The sequence below is a fragment of the Cercospora kikuchii genome (genome assembly GCF_019650295.1).
Source record: "Cercospora kikuchii DNA, contig_00001, whole genome shotgun sequence".
NCBI classification, from domain to species: Eukaryota; Fungi; Ascomycota; class Dothideomycetes; order Mycosphaerellales; family Mycosphaerellaceae; genus Cercospora; species Cercospora kikuchii.
In genome coordinates, this window is record NW_025408582.1 from 811759 (window position 1) to 839026 (window position 27268).

The 27268-nt window shown below is 52.3% G+C and overlaps 8 protein-coding genes across 8 annotated transcripts; 4 read left to right on the forward strand and 4 right to left on the reverse strand.

Moving 5' to 3' along the window:
- Positions 1-740: 740 nt before the first annotated feature.
- CKM354_000024700 (uncharacterized protein) lies at positions 741-2726 on the forward strand (the record flags this gene model as incomplete). The annotated part of the gene is made up of 2 exons (XM_044795332.1): positions 741-1565; positions 1791-2726. The coding sequence occupies 2 exons, from the start codon at positions 741-743 to the stop codon at positions 2724-2726; spliced, it is 1761 nt and encodes a 586-aa protein (XP_044651267.1).
- An 800-nt stretch (positions 2727-3526) lies between these two features.
- On the forward strand, positions 3527-5728 carry CKM354_000024800 (uncharacterized protein; the record flags this gene model as incomplete). Its single annotated transcript, XM_044795333.1, has 1 exon — positions 3527-5728. The coding sequence occupies one exon, from the start codon at positions 3527-3529 to the stop codon at positions 5726-5728; it is 2202 nt and encodes a 733-aa protein (XP_044651268.1).
- A 5313-nt stretch (positions 5729-11041) lies between these two features.
- CKM354_000024900 (uncharacterized protein) lies at positions 11042-13561 on the forward strand (the record flags this gene model as incomplete). Its single annotated transcript, XM_044795334.1, has 1 exon — positions 11042-13561. The coding sequence occupies one exon, from the start codon at positions 11042-11044 to the stop codon at positions 13559-13561; it is 2520 nt and encodes an 839-aa protein (XP_044651269.1).
- A 1296-nt stretch (positions 13562-14857) lies between these two features.
- CKM354_000025000 (uncharacterized protein) lies at positions 14858-15657 on the reverse strand (the record flags this gene model as incomplete). Its single annotated transcript, XM_044795335.1, has 2 exons — positions 14858-15504; positions 15558-15657. 2 exons carry the CDS (start codon positions 15655-15657, stop codon positions 14858-14860), a joined length of 747 nt encoding a protein of 248 aa, XP_044651270.1.
- A 478-nt stretch (positions 15658-16135) lies between these two features.
- Positions 16136-17662, reverse strand: CKM354_000025100 (uncharacterized protein; the record flags this gene model as incomplete). The annotated part of the gene is made up of 1 exon (XM_044795336.1): positions 16136-17662. The coding sequence occupies one exon, from the start codon at positions 17660-17662 to the stop codon at positions 16136-16138; it is 1527 nt and encodes a 508-aa protein (XP_044651271.1).
- A 3138-nt stretch (positions 17663-20800) lies between these two features.
- CKM354_000025200 (mitochondrial 54S ribosomal protein YmL3) lies at positions 20801-22267 on the reverse strand (the record flags this gene model as incomplete). The annotated part of the gene is made up of 1 exon (XM_044795337.1): positions 20801-22267. One exon carries the CDS (start codon positions 22265-22267, stop codon positions 20801-20803), a length of 1467 nt encoding a protein of 488 aa, XP_044651272.1.
- A 233-nt stretch (positions 22268-22500) lies between these two features.
- CKM354_000025300 (uncharacterized protein) lies at positions 22501-22925 on the forward strand (the record flags this gene model as incomplete). The annotated part of the gene is made up of 3 exons (XM_044795338.1): positions 22501-22544; positions 22609-22765; positions 22827-22925. The coding sequence occupies 3 exons, from the start codon at positions 22501-22503 to the stop codon at positions 22923-22925; spliced, it is 300 nt and encodes a 99-aa protein (XP_044651273.1).
- Positions 22926-23825: 900 nt separating this feature from the next.
- On the reverse strand, positions 23826-26554 carry CKM354_000025400 (uncharacterized protein; the record flags this gene model as incomplete). Its single annotated transcript, XM_044795339.1, has 2 exons — positions 23826-26484; positions 26532-26554. 2 exons carry the CDS (start codon positions 26552-26554, stop codon positions 23826-23828), a joined length of 2682 nt encoding a protein of 893 aa, XP_044651274.1.
- Between the last annotated feature and the right edge of the window lie 714 nt (positions 26555-27268).

A 27268-nucleotide genomic window follows, 5' to 3' on the forward strand; every position in this document is an offset into this window, starting at 1 on the left:
AACGACTTCAATATATGGGGATGACACACGATTATATATCCGTTTCTCAAGTTGGCCGCTGCTGGCAGACAAACTACGTTTGCAGCGAAGGCCTTGCCGGATATCGCACTTCGCTGGTGACAGCTCTCGTCTTCGTTGCTGTCCGTACGCAACGGACTTCAGCGACGAGCGGTCCTTGACAGATGCTCGCTACATTTTAATCATGCGGCCTCCGCCTCGAACGATCGGCCTGTGGGTTCATACACCACAATACTCTAGCCACTTTGAGCTGCATCTTCCATCGATAAACGTCATCTTCCGCCCTGGTCAGCACGTGTCTACACGCTCGTTCACCGTTCACACAATGGCCTTGTTGTCTCGAGGAGTGCGGGACAAAGCGATTGGATAAGAGTCGTCGTGGAGCATCAGCACAGCTGCAGGAGCGTCACTGGCGCGATTTCGAGTGAAGTGCCGCAACGCGACGGAGCACTGCACGATACTTTCATAATAGCATTGTAACCTCTTCTATCTTCTCCTTATCAATCCACGCTCCAAAGCTCCACGACTCCAACTTCCCAATACCAGCGATAGTCACCCCGATCATCTCCATTCAGCAAAGCATCGAAACAATTCTATTACAACAGCACTACGATTCCACAACCCCACCGTGAGAACATCTCCCAGGATCACAAAGTATTCAACCTCCCATATACTGCCTTCGGACTCCAATTGACAGTTCAAAGAAGCAGTCATCGATCATCATGTCGAAACCCAAGCTCCGCTGGGGCTTGTCCATCCAGCAGCTCGAATCTATTGCCGACTCAACGCCAAACATGACAGCTGCGGAACTTGTCGAGAAAATCCATCAAGTCGCCGGTGGTGATGATGCCGGCGATGAGACATCGGACCGCGAAGTCTTTCAGATTGCCAGCATTTCAGAGATCATGGATGCAGAGAATCTCTTCCAGCCCAAGGAGCCGTCCCAACAACCAACGCAGCCAACTCAAGCTGCTATATCATCGGCTCCTCAGGAACCGTCACAGACCAACGCGAAAGACTTTGCGGTTTCCACTCCTGGGTTGTCTTCAGCGTACGCAGCAGCTGGGCCCGCTGAGGCAAGCGCTGTTGAAACAACACCGCGAGGTCAATTTCAATCCCTCTATCCACCAATAGCCACAGTGGACACAGACACGCGATTCCTCGCAGCTACGTCTCAGGGAGCTGCCAACAGTGGAGGCTATCTTCCCAATGCAGTCGCACCCGCCTACGGGCCACCTTCTTTCACGAGCAGTACGCCTGGTGTATCTCACTATTTCCCACAGCAGCCAGTTGTGACATCCGGATCGCATGCAGGTCCTCGTCAATCGCTCATGCCTCAAGATCATCACGCAAGTCTAGAGTCCTACGGGCATATGACTGCAGAGGACCTACTCGCACACGGCAACAGCATCGATATCAGCCAACTCTACGGCAGCCTCCTCCTTCGCATCGCTCTTGAGAAGATGCCAGAGAACAAGGTCACCAAGATGCTGAACGGAAAGCGAGCAGTAGACCGTCCTTCAGCTCGTGCAAGACTTTTCGCAAACGTGTGGAGAATGCCATCAGGCACATATTCGGAGCCTTCGACGACGCTAGCCACCAGGCACGCCGCAGTGTCTTTAGTGCAGCGCAAAACGATCCAGCGCTGCGTGCCGAGTACATTGACATGCTAAAAGACCGGGAAACATCCCTAATCAACCCACGCAGCCAGTGTGAACGTTGCACCAAGAACAAGGAGATGAACGAGAGCGAGTCAAATCAGAGTGTGACAGGGCAACGACAGCAGAGCTCACCACAGTTTTATGGGGGCGTGCACATGGGAAGCTCATTTTTCAGCTCTGAGTGCGGTACCCAGCAGCTGGACTATCGAGAGCATGTTGGACCCACCAACTCCTGCAGCTCCTGCTCAATCAATGCCTGCCCCACGCCGCAAGCGTCCTGCCACGGCATCAAGCACGCAGTCTAGCCAGCCCGCTTCGAAGCGACGGCAAGGAGCAGCAGTTCAACAATCACAATTGCCGCAGCCAAGATCCACGAGTCAGACCTATGCCATGCCGCCTGAGCATCCATACCAGAGCGAGCCAGGAGAAGGCAATGGGCCGAGCCAACGCGATCTGTCACAGTACCCGACTGATGAGTCTACACTCACAAACGGTTTGCTGGACTTTTTGCAGCCCTCATCGCAGTCAACTTTCCAAGTTGGCTCATGGATGCAAGAAGGCAATGTTCCGCCCTCCAGTCCGCCAGTGGCACGTTACACATCTTACAACAACGACACAGGCAATGTGAATGCTCCGCCCTCCAGCCCGCCGGCTCCTCGCTATAGCTACTATCATGACAACGCAGGCAACATGGGCAGCACTATCAACAGTGACGCAGTGGCTGGCGTAGGAGTCACACCTTCAGCTTATGGCCGTTCAGATGGCTATCTCTTCAGCGACGCTCCTGGTAATGCGGTTCAACAATTCGGCTCGGATGGTACATTTTCACAATGGCAGCCACCACGGCATCGTACTCTCAGCTCGGACTTCTGGGGCAACGAAACACCTGCTGGCGAAGGAGCTGAGGTGCCAGATGGGCAAGATGCGTCTGGTGATGAGCCACAGGAAGCCCAGTGGAAGTCAACATTCGTAGAAAAGACGAGACTGGGACGGCCGACGATGAGTAGGGCTACTCGGAACATGATCGCAGGCAGCTCAAGTATTTGAGTGGTTCAATCGTGGCCCGCGGTGTTCGTTTCGCAGCGAACCACGCTCAATACAGGAATCTGGTTCTATCGGGGCTGTGTCAGCAATTTCTCAACAATTGAAGGACCGAACGACATTGCAGCGGATCAGACAGAGCTTACTGGGGAATATGGGACGCGGATTGACCAGAGAAGTCCTAGACACTCTCTTTGAGTCTTCATCGAACAGGCGAGGAGGAACTGCAGTACGATTCACGACTACGAACACGATGACTGGAGCGAGAGGACTCATGGAAAAGCTTACACTTTTGATACAGCTATGGAGCCTCCACCGCAATGGAATTCTTTCACCTACTTTCTTGCATGAGCCCACCTTCTATTATACTCGTTCCTCACAGTATCCCCAGGTCTTGCTCCCCATTGTCTGCACCGCCATCACCGCCGCTAGATCTGGTTAGAGTGTTGCAAGTCACATGGATCGCGGGGCAAGGCGTTCCTTGGCTAGCAAGTGAATCTCATTCCCCGTGAAGGGAGAGGAGGCCCGAGCCGGAGCATCAGCACAGCTGCAGGAGCATCACTAGCGTGTTTTCGAGTGAATGGTCGCAACGCGCTAGTCCACTGCACGCGACTTTCATGACAGGAGCAGTGCAGCACTCACCTCTGCACATTCTCCCATCACTCTACACCTAAGAACTCGAAAAATAGCGGGGCTCTAGCAAAAACATTACAGCATCGTCCACAAGCGGTGGGTTACCAAAACGCTCGCAAGTCCGTACGAAATCTTCAACTGATACAGAGTAGCAACAGGCGCCTGCAGCAATCATGGCGGGACAGGAGACGCAGTCGGGGATCTCCGTGCACTACCTGGAGTCGATCGCCCGTGTAGCGCCCAACATGACCGTCGCAGATCTCGTTGCGATGCTTCATGAGAACGACGCAGCCGATGCTCGCGAGGGCACCACATCAAACACAGAAGCGTCTGGCATGACCAAAGCCTCAGTAACTTCAGCTTCACAAGCTCTTCAAGTTTCATCGACAGCGGCGGACTCGAGTGCTGTGTCGGTGCAAGGCGCTCCCTCAACAGGTCACCCTCCAACAGACATGCCAGAAACAGAGATTCAAGGTGATTCGCGCCCAGTCTCTCAGGAGGGGTCATCAACCGAGGCGAACGATATCCCAGCAGTGAGCGCAACGCAGTATTTGGATCAACCTTCCGATAGTAGCCGTCAGGAGAACACCAATTCTACTCAAGTTCTACAGTCAACAACTGCAACGACACAGCCGGCTTTCGATGATGAAGATGGCGGCATTGAGCTTCACGCTGCCGGTACGCCAAATGCTCCCGACCAGACGCAGTCGCTTCCTTCGACCGTATCGCAGTCGTTCGCTACGGACTCAGATGCGACGACCGGCCCTGTAGGGAACAGCCTCACCGCAGCCAGCTCCACTGATGGAGCAGCATCACTTACTCAATCGCTGCCAGCTCCAGTATCGGCAATACCAAACGCGACCGCTGGCTCGACTGCGGGCTCGAGTCTCCAGCGACCATCCGGAGCGCCTGAAATGCATCACTCAAGTCTTGAGGCTTACGGAGACGTTTCAGGAGATGACCTCCTTCAATCGAACAATGGTATCGGCATTCACGAGCTCTTTGGCGCGCGAATGCTCCTCATCGCCGCTACCGGCAAATCCTACACCGAAATTTTCAAGATTCTCAACAACAAGCTGAATGTCCAAGGTCGCAAGCTGAAGTCTAGCAAGGTCATCGATCACCGTGTGGCCAACGCCCTGAGGCACATCTTCCACGCTTTCGATGACCCCACCTACCAGGCGCGTAAACAGGACCTGAGTGATGCCCAGAACGATCCTATCCGCCGCCAAGCATACAGCCAGATGTTGAAGAACCCTGCAACTTACACCATCAACCCACGAGCTCAGTGCGGCGAGTGCAAAAACGGAAAGGGGCCACAACAGACTGGTATGCCGGCCTCACAGCAGAGCTCGCCAGTACTACCTGCTGCTGGCCAACTCTATCATCCATTTCCAGCTCTGCCATCAAGCAGTTCAGCGACCAACGACGGAGCAGTTGATCCTAGTTGGAGCCAGTTTCCGCAGGTTCCCACTCCACCGGTGGCTCGTGTTCCTCGTCAAAAGCGCAAGGCCAAAACGTCTACCGACACTGCAGCCACCAACACCATCTCGAGCGTGCCAGCTCAGAGTGGCCGTGTGAAAAAAGCTCCAAGTCGCAAGCGAGCAGCAGCTGCCGCTCAATTGCAAATGGGCGAAGATGCTTCCAAGAAATGGCAAGGCGAGCCTGAAACCAGATACCCGCAAGCCCAGTCGGCTTACGGCTACTCATTCATTCAAGATGCTACTGCGTCGTCTCAGCCAGCCTACCCACAAGCGCAATTCGCTCACGGGTATTCGTTCATCCAAGCCGCTCAATCAACATACCAGAACGACACAACTGGCCTTTCCAATATTCCAGCATTCCCAGCAGACGAGGCCCATCACATGGCGCATCCAGCGCAAGTCGATGCTCAGCACAGCGATGCAACACCACACTACGGTAGCACGACTCAGCAGAACGCATACTTCCCATCAAGTCCGCCGTTGATGCCATACACGCCACGGGACAACGTGCAAAGCTTCGACAGTGAGGCTGGCTTCGCCCTGAACGAGTTCAACAACGCGCCAAACAGTGACATGGGCTTCGCGACATCTCAGTTCGACGGTCTGAGCAACGTCGACTTGAGCGGACTCACTTCTGACGCTTTGAACGACTTTGACCAGGACCGGTTCTTCTTCAGTGAGGCCAATCCAACTTTTGGCGCCGACTTGAGTGCTTTCTTCCCGCAGCACAACGAGCCAAGCTCGGCTCTTGAGCAGTACTATCTACCAGCTGATGCCCAGGCCAATACGCCGAGCTCAGCTCTTGGGCAGTATGATGCATCAGCTGGTGACCAAGGCAACGACGGAGGAGCCCAAGACTCTTCAGAGCATGACCACGAGCAGAGTCGGTAGATGGAGTGCGAGGATCAGAAGGAGCTTCGTGATACTTTCGAGCAGCTTTGACGAGGCCAGAGAGAGAAGTACGAAAATTTCGAAACGCTGAGCCATGCCCGCATGGCGTTTTTGAAACGGCTTCGAAGCAGTTACGGACTTTTGTAGCAGTTGAGCATTTGAAGAGGGCTGTACTTTTATATTAATAGACACTATCAACGCAATAACGAATTTCGCTGAGCTCTGCATCTTGTTCCCCTGCCGATCGCCAAAGTCGTTGTACGTGCCTCTTTTAGTCCTTCCGAGCCCTGCATTGCTGTTGGCGAACCACCCTCCTGCCTGATTTCCATCACGATCTGCATACCTACTGTCTGCTGCGCATAAGTTGAAGAAGAAGCCATCGCCGTTGTTTCCGGAGAAGTGGCTGCTGGCACAAATTTGGAATCAGTGAGCGCAATAGCCGCACTGTGTCCGTTCCCGGACAGCATCTCAATAGATGCCTCTGTGCATAAGAAGTCAATCTGCTGAGGAACCTGAGATGTGAGGCGAGTGTTGCTGCCGGTTCCACATAGGTGCCGAGTAAACAAACTGTTTGGCCCAGTGTAAACAAGCACAGAATAGAACAGCATACCACTGCCGTACAACCTCTTGTTCAGCGGATCTACGCTTCGACAGCTCCCTTGGATATTAAGCGGGGGTGCGAGACGAGTATTGATGCCGACGTGACTCCTTGTCGGATTTGAGAACGAATTGTGTCCCCAGGCGCCGAAATCAAGCGTCGCATGTCAGGAAGGTATTTCGTGGGATCGAAAAGGACCCAAATTCTCAGTTTAGGATGGGACCTGGAGTGCGAGACGACTGTCAATGCTCCTTGAAGTGGGCGTTGGGAAGGCAGGAGAACAGAAGGCGATTCTAGGCACCGAACACGAGCGTATGACCTCCGGAACGCATTTTATTCCATAAAGATACACTCAAAGACGGTTTCTGATTCGTGAGCCAAAGTGCGAGACGAGTGCCGGTGCTCTTTCCACCGGGAGCGTCGTATAAGGCCGGATTTCCATTCCAGGCACCCAAAACAAACATGCCATCTCCGGACCGCCTCTTGTTCGAAGGAATACCACTCAAATACTTGATTCCAAGTGGGAGCGGGAGTGCGAGATCACTTTCCGTGCTCGCTCGATGTACTGCTGGCCCGGAGAACGGATAGTCTTCCAGGGCAGCAAACCTGCGAATGCAATCTCCGCACCACATCTCATTCAGGATTAATGCGTTCAAAGAGTCATTTCAAAGCCGGACCTGGGATTGTTAACACAAGTTGTGGCTGTTCGCTCGTCTGCGAGCTGGACTCCGAAACGGCTCGAGCACTGCGGCATCAAACCCACGCGTCTCAATCCCCAGAACGCGTCTCATTCGATGGATAATTGCTCAAAAACTTGATTCCAATTGGAAGCGGGAGTGTAAAACATCTTTCCGTGCTCGCTCAATAGGACGACAAGCAGGAGACCGAATCGCAACGCAACGCACCAAACCTCAGCGTACCATCTCAGCACCGCATCTCATTCAAGAATAATACGCTCGAAGTCTCGTTCCAGTTTGGGACCTGGAGTTGGTGACTTGTTGTTGCTGCTCATCCATCTGCTCGCTGGGCTTCGAAACGGACCCAGCAATTCTGCATCAAATGCACACGTCACAATCCTCGGAGCGCGTCTTGGTTGACTCAAAAAGACTCAAATAATTGGTCCAAGTCGTGACCGGAGGTAAGAGACGCGTGACGTTGTCTGCTGAAGTATCTGCTGAGCACGGTGGTGGAGAGGGTGAGTATTTCCCAAATCTGAGAGCGCTGACTCCCGCATCGCATCTCATTCGATTCTTACACGCTCGAAACCTCATTTCAAGTTGGGACCTGGAGTTCGGTGATATGTCTTGCCGCTGCCGCTCGATTGGAGTGTCGTGCTCAAAATCGGATCGAGCGATCAGACACCAAGAACACGCGTCTTAACTCCCGCAACGCGTCTCATTTGGCGAAGAGATGTCCAGAAAGTCCATCCAAGCCGTGACCCGAGATCAGAAGACGCGTTATGTTGTCTGTTCAACCAGCTGCTGGCGCGAGAGCGGGCTGGACGACCAAGCATGAATCCCGAAAGCGCTGACCTCGGCATCGCGGCTCATCCGGATCGTACACCCTCAAAAAAGATGTCCAGCTCGTGACCAGAGAGTAGGGACGAGTAGTGTTGCGAAATCAAGCGTTTGGGGGAATCTGGGCTGGGAATCGAATCGGTTGGCCAAACGCAGAAAGACCGCGTGCAAACTCCCGGACGCGATCTGATTCGACATATTAATGCCTCAGAACTTATTTCAGATGCTGACCGGCGATTCATCACGAAGAGTGCCGGGCGAATGGTCGTTGGTTGCAGCAGCGAATTTTGCGACGCTGCACAAGGGGGAAAACCACGACAACGATCACCCAGCACCCCCGCATGTCATTTTGCTGGACAGAGGCGATATCAAACACTTCACGGAGATGATGACCCGAGGTGAGAGTGATGATTCTGGGCCATTTCAGCCGGTTGGACAGGAAGCGTGAGATCGGCCCAGGTAGACCGTTTCCACGTCGCCACAATAGCTAAGCACTCCCGCATGGCGTTTTGGATGATAGATAAGTTCATGAAAGACTCACCGAAATGATCACCGGAGGTGGAGGCGATGATTCTTGACCATTGCAGTCAATTTGATAAAAAGCGTAAAATTGGCCTCGGACGACCATTTGCACGTCGCAAAGAACGCTCAGCACTCCCGCATGGCATCTTGGTTGACAGTCACATCCGTAAACACTCTGCAAAGAGTGTGACCCGAGATCAATACGATGCATCTTCTCCACTTTGGCCAGTGGAGCATTTAGCGTAAAAGCGGCCTAGGGAGAGCCTCTGGAAGCGTCGATAGTAGCGCAGCACTCCCGGAGCCAATTTTGCCGCTTTTATTATAGCGTGAAGAACGGATTCTGGTCACGACCTGGCGTTGTGAGCACGTCGTGCCACATGACCAGGCTGCGTGGGAAGAACGTGGCCTTGATGACCCAGAACGCGGTTACAACACTGCAGCACTCCCGCATCGCAGCTCTCTCGAGACGTTTGTACGTGAAAATGATTACTGGGTAATGTCCTGGGGACCGGAATGACTGTTGAATGCAAGGGGGCGAAAGGGGGCGCAAAGAGGCTCGATCATACAACACAACAATAGCGACGTACCGACGACCGCATCGCGTCTCAGCAGGCATGGATCTGATAGGATAAGCGATCTCCACCACGACCTCGAGTTGAGCCCGACTCCTGACGCCTCATATAGTGCGATACAAGAAAGCAGTCGAAATTGCTTAGCTTACCGTGACGGGGTGACGGCAATGCAGCAACTCCTGCACACCGTCTCACTCGAGAGAAATATACTTGACTTTACTTTTAAGCTGCGGATCGGAGTAGCTTCAGCCTACCACAGCCTGATTGTAAGCTCATAGTGGAATTTCATACGCGGCACTTGAGTAACGACGACAGCATTGAGGCTGAACCTCCTCTCCGTTTTAAAAACCTGAGAACTATGTAAACACTTGATCTCAACACCTTGTGGGCGTTGGAACGATGCCCAAAAGTATCACTTTGTTCTACTGTCCGTAGGGGAGCAAAAGGCAAGCCAGCCCATTCTACAACAATAATCCCAGGTGACCTCGCCACCACGCTCCGAAACACTCTCCGCACTCCTAGAGCTGTTCTGAAACTACTACATAACGTCGAGACTAAAGACTAAGCGTAGCGTCTTGTTCCACCCTGTACGTAACAAGGAAACGATGCCGCAACGGCAACTTGACATTCTGCTCTGGAAGCAGTCTGCCTAGCTTCATCGTTACCAACCAAATGTTTACAAGCAGGTTGCTGGCGTCGCCTCTAAAATAATGGACGTTTTGTTTACTCGGCCTGCAAAAGCAGCGGGAACTTCGACTGCTACGTGGGCGTAGGATCAATGCTCGAACCCACGCCAGATCAACTGAAAAGTTTATGTAGGTTGTATCGGAATGATTTCTAGGCTCTCAGGCGAATACGCAAGACAGCTTGCCTATACAGCTTGGAACTCGTCAGTTTATGTAGACTGAGCAGCTCACCTTTTCGCAGGAGAAAGTGGAAAACGCCTACGAGATGCTAAAGGGATGGAAAATCCTTCTCAGCAAGGGACAATCTGGTCGGTTTATAGAATGATTTCGTGCCTCGCTCAAGCAAAGGCCAGCGCTCAAAATTGCGGAATATCGTGTGTCAGCACACCTACTCGTTGTCTCTCTGGAGACTGTACTGCGGTTTCTGTCTCGGTAAGGAGAGGGATCGCTACAGGAGCTCTTGTAATATCTTAAATTCTCTTGCCACCCCTTCCGCTGGATTTGAGTCCGATGCATAAAGACACAGTTGGAACTCGCCTTTACTCAGGTTCTGCTCGCCACGACAGCAAAGTCAAATCGCCTCACATTTCGTGATTTGCATCGCCATGTTCGGCACTCGCGATCGTAGGTAATAAAAGAAAAGACAATCGCTTCCGTCTCAGTTCAGGTGCATGCACGCCTTTGAGAATGTGTTTGTGCAAACAAAATTACGAGTAGAAGTTCGAGACCGGCATGGCGCTCACTTGTGCGAGACCAAGCTGTTGGCAGAATCATTCTATTGAATACTCCGCTGATTTCTTCTTCGAATGCATCCATTTCTTTCTGATCAGGATGTATAGATTTATTTCGAATCTATACACTCACCGATCGACTTGCCAGCACATACCATCCATCGATGACCCTCGTTGTGCCGTAGTCTTACAGATTCGATGCATGGCTACTGGTACAGATCTCCTGGCTATGACAAAGAAAGACCAACAACAATAAAAGTGTCCAAAATAGCAGTAAACGCCATGCTTTCGAACCAGTTTTTCTTGGCTTTTCAAGGGCTGAAGACATCACACACATGCCCTTTCTCCTGCTATGCGACGCGCGAGACCATTGCAACAGCATAATTGGGCTATGCGTATCGTTGCAAAAATGGAGAGGAATGATAGTATGCCAACAGAACAAAGGCTTTGTTCAAGGGTCACAAAGGCATTATGCCAGTCGCTTTGAGCAAGTTACTGTCTTGAAGACGCTTCACGCGCTGACCTACCCGCCTCCTACTGATATCTTCTGCCTCTCTCCTTCGACCCATTCACATACAAACTTGAGCTCAGTAAACATACCTGCTGTTTTCAACGACAACATCGACGACACATCAATCAACCGCTAACACTTCGACCGAGCTGGACTCGGACCTGCCAACTACCACAATGGCATTAGCACCAGCAAATGGTGCACAAAAGCAACTCCACCACGGCATTCCAATCTACGGACTGTCTAATCCATCGCGTGAGACTGTCCTAGCTGACGAAAAATCCCTGGACGATCTCACAACGACTATCATCATCAACAAGCTGCGGCTAAGAGCGATCGACGCTTCGATCACCAACATCCAAGATGCTGTAGACCAAGCAAAGTTCGCTGCAGCAGAGCATTTCGTTGCTCAATCAGCGTTCCCATCGGCCCAACTGCGCGATGGCATCCACAATATGCAGCCTCCATACTTGCTTCCACCCCCAGGCTTCACTTTCGGGCTCAGCACGCCGTACTTCGACATGGGCCAGTTCTTGTACGATCTACGCCAATACTCCGCATTCTACGGAGGCAGGTGTGTCTACGATGTGGCAGTTCTTGTCAAATCTCAGGACCCCACTCAGCCAGTCGTGCTTGACATCTATCAATCGCAGCCGGGGAGACAGGGCACCCACACTTTGTGGTACATTCAGCAAAGGTGTTGGATCCCTGGCGCAGGTCAAAGTGTCGAGATGCTGCAAGCATTGGCGCCTTCTACGCCTCCTCCTGCCCCGGCCATGCCAGTGCCGCCACCAGCACAAGCTACACAAGCTGCACCTGCTGCACTTCCAGCTCCACCTCCGCCAGCACACCGCGCGATCCAGCCAAGAAAGCCGCATCATCATAGCGCGGTTCCTTACGCAGGCTTGACTGCTGATCAGATATTAGCTCAGGTCCACACCGAGCACATGTTTGGCGGAGTAATCCTCGTGCTGTACCTGACCTACAGCAAGGGTGATCTGATGAAGAAACTGAGCGACAAGCGACAGCAGTCAGAGGGCATGGAGGCATTCGGCCCGAAGTCCCAGCAAGTTGTCCACTATCGGGTCAAGAATGCGATCGAGCACATCTTCGGGAAAGCCAACTACAAAGCCAATGCCGCAGCACTCAAGAGAGCGAACAAGGATAGGACCCAAGCTGCAGCATGGCGTACAAGACTGAACGACCCAGCGACGTATGCCGCAGCAACTTGCTGCCGCTCTGATGACGACGATGCAGACCCATCAAGTGGAGCTACTCTGCCAGCACAAAATCCAGCTGCATCAGGTCCAGCACTTCAAGCCTCAGCTACGAACAATGGTGCAGCCTCATCTACACCCTCTCGTGCATACGGCAGCAGTAGTCAGGTCCAGCACACGCCAGCACGACCATTGATGGCACCAGAGTCTAGGGGGCAGCAGAACCTTGACCATTCTACGCCAGCACCGGTATCCGATGCTGTGCGGCCCTCCTCTTCGCCAGTGCTGCTTGATCCTGCTCTTCGGGACAATGCAGTTCCCACCTCTCCAGCGATACAAGTTCCCGCCTTTTCAGAAAATATGGCGCCAACTTCTCCAACAATGCCAGCTCCCGCCCTCCAAGACAATGTCGCCAGGAACTTCCCACGGCCAATGGAAGGTGTGCAGACTGGCGCTGTCGTTGTAACAGCGAACGAACGACCCTCGAAAAACCTCGAGCATCCGGTACTAGGTGCGAGTGAGACCTGGTTCCTTCAATGGGCCAACCGGCAGACTGCAAACGAGGCATCAGCCACGCCAATGGATGTCGATGAGCCCCAGCAGCCCAATAATGAGGCCTTGCAGAGTAACGATGCTGCAGTATCGCCACAAGAGAGCCAGCAGCAGACTGGAATGGAAATTGAAGATATCACAGTATCGCCTGGCCAGAGTCCACGACAGGCTCAGGAGCAGATCGTTGATACTGCAATGTCCTCAGACAACAATCAACAGCAGACGCAGGATCAGAGTGATGATACTGCAGTTACTTCAGACGATAGCCAGCAACTCATTAAAGAGCAAGTCGAGCATGTCGCAGTATCGCTGAGCCAAAGTCCACAGGAGACTCATGAGCCGATTGAAGTTCCTGCGGTATCACCAAACGAGCCTGCGCCGCAGACTTCGGCCCAGTTGGTGGATAGTGCAGCATCGTCAGACGAGCCGCAGCACCAGACTCAGGAGCAGGCTGGGGTTGCAATATCCTCCAGCGAAGATCAAAAGCAAGCTCAGGGGCAGTCCAACGGCACTGCAATGTCTTCAGGCGAGCCACAACAGCTAAGTCAAGATCAGAGCGAGGTTATCGCAGCTTCTCCAGCCGACGGCCAACCACAGACTCAGGAACGAAGCGAGGATACTGCAATGATATCAAACGAGATCCAGCAGCAGGTCCAAGAACAGGAGCCACAAGACAACGCACTCAACGATGCACAAGACGTCATACAGGCCCAGCCGCATGAAAATCCACAAGACGACCAGCAACAGATTGAACAACAGATCTCAGAGACTGGAGAACCAGATGAACCGCATGATCTAGAGCCAGACTGGGACTATTTTTGGGACTGGCCTGGCGTGACCTTCTGCTGTGGATGCAATGGTGCAGGGCGGCACTTCGACGACCACGAGAAGGACTGTTTCAAGCTGTTCGATCCTGAATTCCAGTGAATATGTGATCGTGACATAGCTCAGTGAGAAAACCTCAGTCAAGGAGGGAAGTTTCGACTGTCACCTGTTCTGCATCTGGGGAAAATAGAGAGGGCCATGTCCCTCGTTGACAGCGAAACGATTGTGGAGATGCGAAAGGAAAGTAGACTGTAGTTTCAAATCAACAAATTTCTTTGTGTTCGAGATTCAAAGATGCGCGATTTTCTCGCGTTCCGAAAGTAGTTTATCATTCACGTCTTGCTTCTTGCCATGTCAAAAGAAATACCACTTCCAGCATTCATCGAGAAACCATCCGCCAGGTGCTGTTAGAACAGTTTCATTCTGTCAATCAGCAAAGGTGAATCCCCCGTGCGGTACTCGCTACATTATCCTTCGATGCTGCCAGCTCAAAGTTCTCCGTTCCTGAACACTGACCATGCCAACGATGCTAATGTCTGGAAGAACTGACCAGTCTGATGTGGATCAGAGCTAGAATTGAAAGAGGCACTCACCGGTATGGAGAGAGGTGTGGGCATATCCAGTCCATGATGGGGCATTCACCACAAGCGTCATATGGTTGAGATGTCAGGGTGGTTGATTTGGTCCGCTCGAGGCCACTGAGCAGACGCAGAGCACAGGAACAGTCTGGTGCACGCGGCACAGTCAGTCGCATGCGCTCAGAGATGCGTGCTCGCTGGCATTCGGTGGTGTTCTCTTGCAACTGCGGTCCAACTGCCTCGGTTTCGTGTTTCGTTTTCGCATTTCTCCTTCGCAGGCAGCCTGCGCATCTCCGGAAAGGACATTCAGGTAACCGCAGCCGACGCGCGAAACCGAAACCTGCATCGCAGTGTCCGGAATCCAGAGAAACAGATAAAATACAAAAAATCGAGCCTCGAGAGGGCAATATATCGACGCTAGGTGAATAAATGTGCGATGTCAGTGAACAGCTGAGGTCAAAAGGTAGTGGAATGCCAAGACCACGCTATCTGGGCCCACTGATCCTATCCTGATCCATGCATTAGTGTTAGCACATCCTCAATATGTCCAGAGGAAAGCCCAGTCAATTCTATAGAAGGCAGTGGAGGTGAGTTCTCTGTCAATTTTGCAGTGAAAATTCAAGATGCCATGACAAGAAAAGCACTAAACCAGCCGGCAGAAGTGATTTATTCCTGGCTAAATAATTCTAACCCATGATGGTGGTATCCCATCGTTCCAATGATCCTTCACTCGTCTCGTAATCGTCGCCATACATTTCTCATTACATTCTGCAAGCAGACCTTCCTTCGCCACCAGGTCCCGTATTTCTCAGCTAACCGTCTACATGACAGCAACGAGCGCAGCAGCAGCAATAGCACCAAGTCCAACGACCGGAGCAGAAGCAGCACCAGTGTAAGTCTCAACAGGAGGAGCAGTACCAGTAGGAGTCATTTGCGAATCATCGTCGTTATCGTCATCAGTCTCAGTTGGCATAGCCGCAGACGTCTCAGCTGCAGACTCAGTAGGAGTAGCAGCAGATTCAGTTGGGGTAGCACCACCCTCATCATCATCCTCAGCATCAGCAAATGTATCAAGAGCAGATTGGATGAGATCGGCGGCAGGCTGGGAAGTCTCGGCACCGATTTGTTGAAGAGCCTCTGGAAGCTTGGAGACGACAGCATCAGTCAGAGCTTGTTGAGATGCTTGTTGCAACTGGAGGCCAGCGAGGACATCGTCGTCGTCATCGTTCTCGGCAAAGACGGGCTGCTTCTCGATGAGAGAACCGATGGTCGCCTCAGCTGCAGTTTGAAGCTCTCCAAGAGGTCCAGCCAAACCCAAAGCCTGCTCTTGAGTGATCTCGGAAAGACCGTTGGCAGTCTCAGTGGCAGAGTCGATGGCAGAGCGAACAGCTTCACTGGCAGTCTGGACAGCGTCGAATTCTGAGTCTTCGCCGTTGTATGCTGCGATAGCCTCGCCGCTGGACTCAGCTGGAGATACAGCGTTAGCATCTTACAGTAGCAGTCGCCGCTCATGCACTTACTTGCAACCTGGATGGCTTGGATGGCACTGACCAGACTATCCTGGCGGCGAACACTCGAGGCGAGCGCACCAGTGACAAAGAGTGCAGTGAAAAACTTCATGTTGTACAAATTTGAATCGGCTCAGCGAATGTAGTCTCGTTTCAAGGTTGTTCTGGGCGTCGTTACAGGTGCGGATCTTTGACCGACTGCTGCCGGCCATGTATTAAGATATATGTATCGCTCCGCGGGAGACTCCGCTTAAGCATGACAGCGATGCGCGGCGCTTCACAAGCCAGATCTAGGCATTTCATCTTGCCTCGGACGGGAACGGCAAGGCCATTGGATCCTTGGATGCAAAGCGTTGTACGAGAAGCCCATGCCGTGCTGCATGTGTATTGAGGATCAAGCATACTCAAAGTTTCCCCGCATTGGTGTTAGCTGTGAAGAAACGCGCCGAGCATTTGGCATGAGGAGGTCGAGCTTGTATAAATAATTGGCGCGACTCTTTGACCTCGAAAGCGCGGCAAGTTCCATGCGCCGCGGAACAACAACAAGTTCAACCAAAGAGATCAACATGTTGCAGCTGCTGAGATTCAGATCATGCCACACCCTTGCAGTACTCTTTCACAACTCCCACGAGCCGCATGCGACTCCTTTTAGAGTCAAAAATCTGAGCATGGTCGCGGTCTTCATTCCAGATCACTTCGAACCCTTTGCCTTCCCATGCAGTTTGTCTCCAGTCTCCTTCGAAGGTTCCGTAGCTTGCAGAAGTCGCACCAGATATGTACTTGCCCACGGCCTCTGTGTTCACAATCAGATCGCGCTCAGCCAAGCTGACAGTCATCCTGAGCCCAGTCTTCTCCATAAGCGGCAACAAATCGTCCAGCCACAGCACATTTTCAGACCAGAAGAAACGTCGACCAAGAGTATGAGCAACGCCTGGATCCTGTGATGCAAAGTACCAGAGCTGCCACTCGTTGGCAAAAGTGGGGTTCCGAACAGTAAAGTTGTATGCCACATCGGGAGTGTGCAAAAGGAAGCACACGGGGTCGATGAGTAGTATTGAAGATATCTTGGGCCGCAACACTTCATTGTGCAAGACGTGCGTCGCGATGACTGTGCCGTAGGAATGTCCGATCAAGACAAACTTGTCCCATCCGTGATGCACTAAGATCGCGTTGATCTCCTTGCACATGTCGTCCTTGCTGAGGGCTGAATGTGTGACACGGAAAGCCACTGGCATGATCTCCAGCGCGATAACACCAACCTGTCCTTGACCATGCTCGTCATTGACTTCATCCTTGAGCTCGTGCAGAAATTCGACGTATGGATAGAGCCCAATGCCAATGCCATGTATGAACAACACTGGCAGACGATCTTTGGCTGTGTGAGGGCGATGCCAGTAGGAAAGATGCTTCACCGGTGATCTTTTCCGCGCAGTAAGAGCGACAGGTCGGAAAGGGAACAAGCCACAGAGTTGCTTCACAGATACTCGACAATGCTGGAATCCGTACCACCAGAGGCGGACGTACGTCAAGAAGTCCACAAAGCCAACCATAAAATACCAGGTCAAGCTCCTGTAACCGCGCAGCTCAACTTTATCCAGAGTCAGCCGAATGGGTCTGGCTGTGCCATGGCCTTTGGCGAAGTCCTGCCCGAGTAGCGATTCAAATTGTCTTGTGTACTCTTCCAGCTCGTCTGCAGCGCCCCTTTCGTCTATCCGGCCTTCGAAGAATGCCCATGCTAGCCAATGCTTGAAACTTTCACGACCTGTTGCTGATAGAGGTGCTCCTCTGAACCACCAACGGATGTGATGCTCGAGATCAGCCGCTCCCACGTCTCTTGTGACTCGCGCAAACAGTGTGCGGCGCTGTTTCTCAGACAGCAGCGGCGGATGTCGTGCTTCTTTCTGGATGCTGTGGTATAGAGGCAGCTGAAAGCCTAGCCAGAATAACGTCTCAACGGCGAAGTAAAGTTGAAGTGGAAGTGGAATCGTGGGAAGCTTCGGCAGGCTGTCGGCAAAAGCAGAGTAGACTGTGCCCAAGATGCTGACTGGGACGATGGCACCCAGTAGCCAGATACAAACTCGGATGAAAACATACTCCGCCGGCGTCGAGTTGATCATCGTGGGCAATGGAGGCTGGAACACATCAGTTCACAATGGCGGCAGGTTCACCTACATGTAGAAATAATTATCAGGCAGCACTTCAGCGCTGATACGTCATGGTCTATCGTACGAGAACGAGCCCACCATTGGGGATGTTGCAGAGCCCACATCTCGCTGACTGTCATGGGGCGTTGGGCAAGTTGATAGCATGTGAAAGTGAAGCTGGAGACATGTCCGAAGCTCGTTTTCGCGTTCGTCGGTGTTTCCACGATCTGCCGTCTACCCGGCGTCTGGCCAGATGAGGAAGGCTTCTACCTCACTCACCCCTGCTATATCCATGTACCTCGCTATCGTTCCACAGGTCATGCTCATCTGAATGTTGCGCCTACAGCACCCACCATTGCTAAGCTGATGCCGAGGTGACGGAGTTGGGATTTTCTTTGAATGCACTCCTCAAGTCAACCTCTACTTCTACGCCCGAAAGCGAAAATAAGACTGGGACGCCTAGTCGCTGGGCGCAACGACTTTCGGCATTGGCACCTTGGACGTCACCCTTGCCATTTCCATTTCTACAATTCAACCTCCGCTGTCATTTGATACATTAAGCCCTATTGCTCTTTATGTTTCCGGCTCTTGCGCTACTTGAAACCATAGGTTCACACCACGATGTGTCGATACTCGTTTGGCGTGCCCATACCGAGCAAGTTCTCCATACGACGAAAAACAAGGCCAATACCCTGGAGAATGTTTTGCGAGATCTGAATGGCAATTCACGTCATATTAGAAGTGCTTCAAAACATATGGTCCGACCGAATATTATACTGTTGAAATCTTCCAGACGCGGTGCAGCGCGAATTGAGTGATTCCGATTATGGTATGTGTGCCAAACTAGGGCAAGGCACTGACGATTCATCTGGCCTTGTGGTGATCCTTTCCTCGCACATCACTGCCAAACATCATACAATGTGGCGCAACTGGGTAAGAATTCGGTAAACCATTCAGCACTGGTGGCTGTCTCAATTCTGTATAAGCGCCTGCAACATCGAAACGACCACTCATACTTCATTGATACTACTATACCATTATGGCGGAGAGCATCCGATGCGATGGAGCTTCCGGTCCTGCACTCGTTCCTGGTAGTACCCTCGGACGTGTCTGCGGCTTACGGAATCCTGCCTGCGAAGCTGCTGTCCGGACATGCTGCACAGGTAGCCTTGTGCAATCATTCGAGTGCATCCGGTACTGCGATTCCATCAAATATCTGGACCATTTTCGCAACATGTATCGCTACAGGATCAGGCGAAGACAACTTACTTGGACTTGGCATCTTCTGCCAGGATGAAACGAAGGGCAGTACGACGCAAAAGCTTCCTTCAACATCAACATCAGGAAGTGGTGGTGTCAGGAGCGGTCCAGTCGGGCTCCGGGCTCTTTTCTGGACGCTCTTGTTGGGCCTCGTCTGGTCTGACGACGCTCTCAAAACGCCTTCTCAAGCCGTGCATCTCGTACCAAGACAAGCATCCTCTTCCCCATCCTGCTCAGTGGAAGTTCTCAGGAAATGCACTTCAACGGGAAAGTCGATTGAGTTCGCCGGGAGGAATTTCTGCGGAGCAGAACCAGGAAAGTACTGCCTATTGGGAGAATCAGTCGTAATCGAACCCTTCAGCAACAACCGTACCGTGAACGGGACAACGCCAGCGGATTCTCAATATGACGCCCTCTTCGATTAGCTGGAGCAGTTCACTGGACGCAGATTCCCTGCTGCGAGTGGAGTCACGTTCTATCATCAGTTCCTCGGTGCAACTGGGACATTTACATTAGTTTTCACTCCCTTTCAAGTAAGTCAGAATCTTCGGGATTGAGGATTGTGAGAAGTTACTAAGTTGTAGCAGTGGTGCGCCGGCGTTCGCACGAACTGCTTGAACACAGATGAAGAGCCTGGAGAGAGTCAAGTGATAGGCGCCTGCGGCCCATTGTTCCTCTCCGATTCTCGCGATGCAGGTAGACTGAGTCCGCAGCAAGACGTAGCCCAAGGCTCAGTATCGCAGGCTCTTTTTTCTTGATGAAAAGTGATAATGGACACTCAGTGAGCTGTGAAATATGACTAGAATTTTGATCGAGATCGGCCACCAGAACCTCATTGCAATCTGGTATACCAACATGCGGGCAGTATTCCTGTGAACAGAGGTTTCGAACTGCTTCAACATTCAGATAAGGATGCGGTCCCCTTTCGTGCCTGCCTCCCAGCTCCATCCATTTCGAAATGAATTGTAATACATCACACAAGGTATGCCCTCAGTCGAGAGCGGACGAGGTACCTTTCGGATACATCTAAATCCACCTCTACCTCCAACTCCAATCTGAATGTCCCCAAAGTGGGAAAGAAACCTCATCACTTCCATCTAGCGTATTCTACTCCCACCTCAACAAACTCAACTCCAGTCCGAACTGAGTACCATACCAACAAACGAACAACAAACATCTCCCCATCTCCCCTCCCCCAACTCGAGTCATCCTCCTTGCTCCCCTCCCGAAACCCACTCTCATTCACTCCCCGCCCCTACCAACCAAACATCATATTAATCTCTAACCCCATCACCCTCAACGTTCCAGCTTAGCCTAGTGGTAAAATCCACAAGTCGCCAGCCTCGATTCCCAATCGGTAAGGCGCCGGAAAATCAGCAACTGTGCCCTACGAATAGCTTCAAAGTGAACTCGAACGGACCCACTTTAAGCTCCTCGTCGTCACAGTTCGCCATTGGGCTTAGTTGGAATGTTTTTGCTTTTTCGGTCTCACTTTTTAACCTTCAGTTGTGCTGTTCACTTTACTTGCCAGCTGTGCTATGTACTGATCGAGAGACTCGAGAGATTCGAGAACTTCTTTCTCGAGGCTCTGAATTAGGAAATTAAGCATTCGAAAGGTCAGGAGAGGTATTTGGCAAGCTGTTCTGAATGCTCGCTCACTTATTAGAGCGACGAAGTAGGTATATACTGTTTGTACAAAAACTCGTCCCTCTTTTCCGTTCACATACAGAGTCTAGTAGTAGCAACAGAGACCAGTAGGTTTCCTCTCTCTCTTCCCAATGCCATGCCATGCCTCAAATACACATACACGCGTCCAAGCCTTCGTTCTCCTCAATCGCGAACCTGTAAGGACTACGCCACAATCTCGCCAGGGTCCACATACTGAGGAATCCACTTCTTCTTCGTGCCGGCCTGACTGCCTTCAACCTCGCTTGGGAAACAAATTTGGCTCTCCATCGGGCTGTACAAATACCAGCTGCGCAAAGCATTCGCCGCCGCTCTGATTCGTCCCTCGTTCAGACTTGCGCCAACGGCCTCACCAAGCTTATCGTCGCCGCTGAACACACCCACCACGAAGACAGGCGTTCGCGAAAGTCGTCCAGTCTCGGAGATCATTCTTGCGACAGGCGGCTCCCAGCCTTGGAGGTCGCAGAGTTTAGACAGATCTCGCGTGGGATGCGTGAATTTGAACATGTTGTGCAGTGGCAAATGGCGAGACAGAATATGAGCGTTGTGGAAATCCTTAACGGCAGAGCTTCCAGCGTGAAGATATAGTGCTCCGGCTAGTGCGCGGACGAAGCCAGCACTGGCGTCTTCGAGGGTGATAGGTTGTGTGTCCATGTCTTCATTTGTGGACTCCTCGACGGGCACAGATTCGAAAGAAGCCTCTTCTCCGCCCTCTGCTTCGGGCTCAGAGGTGGCCGCTTCCGACGCTGCTGATGTGGAAGAGGGAGCCCCGGGGTAGGGCTTGGTATCGAAGGCGGGAAATTCGTTCGTGCCGCCGAACATGTCGTTGTAAACGATCCGGCCACTGAGTGACTTGTGTGGGTATCGCTTGTCAGACCCATCTTGCTCGACGTCTTTAACTCTCCTCATGCCATCCTCTGCCATAGCGTTGCCAGGAGTCATTCTCTTCAATTGCAGCAATCCGGCATCAACTTCGGGACCCGGCGCCGCCACAGCTTCCACACCCCATTCCAGTCGGATGCTATTCAGTGTAGCATTCCCCACATATCCGTACGCGGCAGCCATGATAATGGACATAGGCAGGCGCGGGTATTTACAGACCAGCCACTCGGTCGTATGGTATCCCAGCAGCTCTTGCCCAAGTATCGCCAAAGGAGCATTGTTGTAACCAGATCGCGGATCCACGCTTGGATCAATGAGACATCTCGCGAGTGTCTGAAGTGGGAACTTCGCAGGAAGTGATAGTCGAGCATGCAATGCTGCCAGCTTCGCACTCTTGATAGCCTTGCGATGTGACGGAAAGTTCAGCTCCGCCCTACTCTCATATTCGCTGCCAATGCCAGCACCCACTGCTCCATCCTGCCCGCCAGCCCGAAATGGCTCATATAACGCCTCCTCTTGTTGCACCTGCTCTGCTGCTGCCGATGTGCTCGCTTTTCGCTTCGATGTCACGCCTCGTCGCTGATTCTGCCATTGTGTCTGCAAGTGCTGATACCGTGCTTGCAATTCCCTCCTCGGTACTCGTACTGCTGATGCTGATGAATAGGAACAGGTTTGCATGCATCGTAACCGCGGATTCCTAGGGGCGTGTTGCAATTGGCTTGCCCATCGTTCCAGGCGTAGCGACTTCATCAATCCTTCTCTACCCCAACTCTTCTATCAGCGACAGCAAGAACTAGCAGAGAGGATAGGGGTTGGTGTTGTCGCGTTATGTCGTTGTCGTCAACTTTTCTCGCGACAGCCCAGACGTTGCGCTTCTCCAGAGGTCTTGGCAGAATCTCGCGACGGACTGGGAACTCACCTCCGCCTTACCGCACCTCACCAAGCCACCTCACCTCATCCACACCACATCCCACACCACCACTATGAGAGTCACACAGATCCTGCGAGGCGGTGGGGCCAAGGTTCCGTACGTGCTGACACTGATGAGCTGTTCTGGACCCCTCAATGGCTGACAGATGCGATGTAAACAGCTACCCGAAGCATGTCTGGTCGCCCGCCGGTGGTTGGTACTCGCAACCCTCGAATTGGAAGACGAACACGGCCATCATGGGTGGCGTAATCGTGGGAATCGTCGCCATGACTTGGAATTTGAGTGCGAACCGGGAGTACAGGAACGAGATGCCACAGGTGGGTGCAATGGGACAAGCGGGAGCTGCAGGGCAGAGGTGTACTAATGCGCAAGTCGCAGCCCGACCGATTCTTCCCGTCGCGATTTTGGACAAAGCAGATCAGAGAATATGAAGCCGAGCAAAGAGAGAAGGGCACACCGGGCTACGAGAAGCGATAGTGGATTTGAGGACGCGGAGAGGAGAAATGAGCTGCGGATTGCAGCGATGTGTCACAGTACGATCAGGAAAAGACACTGTATATATGCCCCAACAAGGCATCGAGAAATGAAGCTCATATGTTCCATCACGGCCTCTTTCAGTTGGAACACGGCGATCCAAAGGACAGAGCTGGAGGCTCATATGGATCAGGATGTCGCAAGTGCATGCGAAGACCTTGCGGCTTGACAGGATGGCACGAAAGACCGGCACCAGCAGTATCACTGACCAAAGTCTGTTCTAGCATTCCTCTGCTAGGCTGATGCCGCCATGGCTAGCCGACAGCGCAAACACACCAGCGATCATGTTACTCAACAATTTCGCGGGTCTGCCGCTTCTTCGCGATTCAATACTGCAACTGACTCGGCACTTCTCCGCCATTCCAAAATCGACCCGTCCTTTCGCAGTAAGCTCCGAATGCGCAGCAGGCCCTCAGCTCACATCCGCCAGCGGCTGCGCTCGTGAAGGATATAAAGCATTGAACACGCTCATATCAAACAAGCTTAAGCTGGCCGGAATTGCTTGACGGCGGATGGCTGCTGCGTCTTTACAGGAACACATGGTCGAATCTTATCTTGCAGGCCACGTCAAACTGCTGTTCTGCATCAGATACTCGCACTAGTTTGCTGCGCAAGATCTAGAGCGACAGTTCGAACATGCCTCGGACTGAGCAACGCTACGGATAGACTGTGTCGCCTCGCATGCATAGGGCTTTCTGGTGTTCCGATGCAGGGCTGAAGTGGAATCCGGCACATGTGGAGTGAATGACAGGGACCTCAACTGTAGCGACTACTTTTACACCATTAGGATGTCAACAAGCTCGAAATCATCCTCTTGGTCCTGTTAATATTTCGCAGCAGTGATCAAATCGCCTTCCCCTGCAACTGCGACTTCTTGACCGTCTTGCTTCCGTGATTGCCCAAGGTGGTTAAGAGATCTGCTTTCCTCACAGTCTGCGAAGACCGCCCGCTAGGTCTGACAAGCAGTGATGGTGGAGGCTGAGAGCTTGACGGTCTGTTCGGTGGAGACTTGACAGGCAGTGCTGCTGGAGGCTGAGAGCTCGCGGGTCTGTTCGGCGGAGACTTCACAGGTTCTTGTTTATCTGCGCTGAAGGCAAGCCTGTACATGTCTGAGATATTGAGTCGAAGGTCGTAGCTTGGCAAGTCTCTCTTGCGGGATCCCAAAGATTCAGCCTTTAGGATTGCATCCAATGGCCCTTGTTCCTCTGCACGGGGATCGTAGTCAAACAGATAGCACCTTCCGACGATTTTCATATAATTTGCCGGATCACCAGGCTCTCGGTGAGGTCGAGCCACAAAAGCGTATTTTGTATCGACGAATTGCCAGATGCGGTCGCCATCTTCGATATGTCCAGCGGCCAGCCCTCGGAGGAAGGGCGCCTCAGAAATTGTAAAGTAGCTAAGAACTCTTTTGCTAACACGATGAAGAGTATCGTCTTCATCCTTTTTAGCAATGTACAAGCAGTGGCCGGTCTCCTTCAATATCCATCGGATCCCAGGATGGAGGCTGTCGATATGACCGCGAAGAAAGAGGCTATGGGCACAATCCTCGAGTTTCTGGAGACCGCCTCGGTCGAAAGCTTTGACACCAATCTGTGCAGCCGAAAAAGGTTGACAAGAAATATCACGCTGCCCTGATAGACGAGCTAACGCCAAAGCCAGGCGTATCATCCTCGGTCTACATGATGGCTCATGAATGTCGAGAAATGTGAGCACTTGTTCACACCAATCATGTGCCTTTAAGGTGTAATCGACCTGGAGATGTGTCCTATGCTCGCCCACTAGATTGTACAGAGCATAGACATGATCCTGGTAGACAGCGCATTTGTTGTTTTCGTAGATCAATAACAAGTCGCTGAGCTGCTGGGTGATTGGCGCGGCTATTGACCTGTCCCGTCTGTATGTGGCCAGGTTGGCAACCGTCAGGGACAAGATATCGCGTATCAGAGGAGATGACCTTGCGGGATCGCGATCGTGTATCTGTTTAACGCTTCCGAATGTGTTGGCAAGATCCTGCATTGCAAATTCTTGACGACCGAGCAGAATGACCAGTGTACGGGCTAGGATGACCTCCTGTATTATCCATTTTCTCGTCCAGTAGTCCGCTCGAAGAACGTTGTCTAGCGCAGTCAGGGTTTGATTGAGTGCTACGGCGTCAGAGGTAACCGAAGGCAATAGCTTTAGAGCTTGAATGGAGGCTTCAGAGTTCAGCACAGGAACCCACGCCAGAACTTTGTCCGCCTTGGTGTAGACGGTACCCATCATCTTGACTTGATGGCCCCGCTCCTGAGGTGAGCTCTGATTGATACATACGGCATCAGCCCAGACCCATATCTCCTCGTCGTAGAGTTGGACAGTCTTCAGCAAATCGTACAGGTTTCGGCCAATCTTCATCATGCGGTGACCGTCTGGCCCCTGCTCAAGGGCAATCAACTGCTGATCGCCACTTCCTTTTCGGTTCCATTCATAAGAGAGCGCTTCGAAATGCGGACAGTCTGGATCATCGATATTGAATGCATGTAATGATCCAACGATTGCGTCTCTACGCCATTTCTGTAGCGCGACATCCTCTTTGTCAAGTTTTCTGAGCCATTGTGTCAGGTTTTCGTTCAACTCGGCGCATTTTTTATCCAGATCTTTCTCGTCTGCTTCAGAGCGGGGCCCCTCGGCTTTTGCCTCGAGTGCTTTAGCGTAGCTCTCGTGCACCAGTTTGCTCTGTTCAAGATAGTACATGAAAGAATTCAGCTGCCTTTCCCATTCGGGTCGAGGATCATGAAACTTCTTGAAAGACTTCCTGTGGCCATAACGGTCCTTATAGCTACACCACCAGATTGGTCCATCTCCGAAGTTCCTCGTACTGTATTTGCTGGCATAAGTGACCGTCACGAAAACGTACGGCTGGAGCATGTATTCTGGCAGATCAGGCACGTATGGCGGAGGGGGAAAAGTCATCTCTTGTGGTTCCGAGACGACAGGCCTAGAAATAACACCATCCGTCTTGCTGGAGGTGTGAACTTCAGGACCTGGTTGATTGCCGGCAGATAGTCTGAGTAGACGAAAGCGGCCCGGGGAGTGAGAGATGTTTTCGTACGAATATTCGTATAGCTTTGTCAGACGGACGCGCTCCGCTTCTCTGCGCAGCTGGTCCTCATCTTTGAGCTGCGAATACTGCGCTTCCATCTGAGCCTGTGCTCTTTGCTTCCTTTGAGCTCTCTCAGCGAGCCACGAGGCTCGCCATTCGCGCTCCTGACGCGTCACGTTATGGTGCAATCTTAGCAGGGAGTCTCGTTGTGCGATGGCGCGTTGCTCGAGGTTCATGCGCTCATCATCAGGCAGCTGGCGCAGCTTCTGGACTGACCCTGGATCTGAGGTTGTTCCTGCGATCCCGAGAATTTTGTTCCATTTCGTCAGCCCTTCGGCAATCTTAGAATTATCTGGTCCCCAGGACATATTCCCATAACCCTGGTAACTAAGGTCATAAAACTCCCGAATCTCGCGATCGCTGATTCCAGGTTAGCTTAGGCGCGTGTCGGTGTCTTGAAACCTTACCTTTCTTTCTGATAGTTGCTCATGGTCGCTCCTCGGTGGGCATTGCTACGGATCGTCCTCGCATTCCCGGAAATAGCGCTGCGGAAGCACGTAGCTGCGGGCGAATCGAAGCAACTGAGCCTGTTCCTGCGATGCCGCCTTCGTTGTTGCTTAACAATGGTGTGGGCTTGTTTCACAAGGTCAAAGACTCGCAAGGCTGAGATTGGCGGTCATCCGCGAGCGACAGCCTCGTGCGCGAAGGCAACGACGCTAATGCACAGCGCCACCTTCGAGCCACTCATGTACTTCCGAAGCAACGTCGAATGATGTGAGGCAGTTCCCAGGATCTGACTTGGCATCCATCGTACAAGTACACATTCTTTGGACGGAAGAATGGCTTGAGGTCTGGCCTGAGGAACACAGACTGGAACGCAGCCTCGCTGCTGACATAAGCTTGAAAGGGTGATGGAAGGTCTGAAATGTCATGGCAAGAGACCGCCTTCTTGCCTAGACTCAAGATATCGCAGGAAGTCGTGGCTTAGCGTGGTAACTCCGCTCTGTGCATGCTCTGGAGAGATTGCAAGACAAAGAGACAACAATTCTCCGCTGCAAAGTGCCACCAGTGCTGGCCATTGTGGGATCGCATGCAGTGTTCCCCTTTTTCCCCCAATCAAGTGTCAAATACTCTATTGCCGTCGACTCCGCTGTCCAGTACTTCCCTTGTTGAACTCCAGAGGACGGTTCCGAAACTCCCTTCC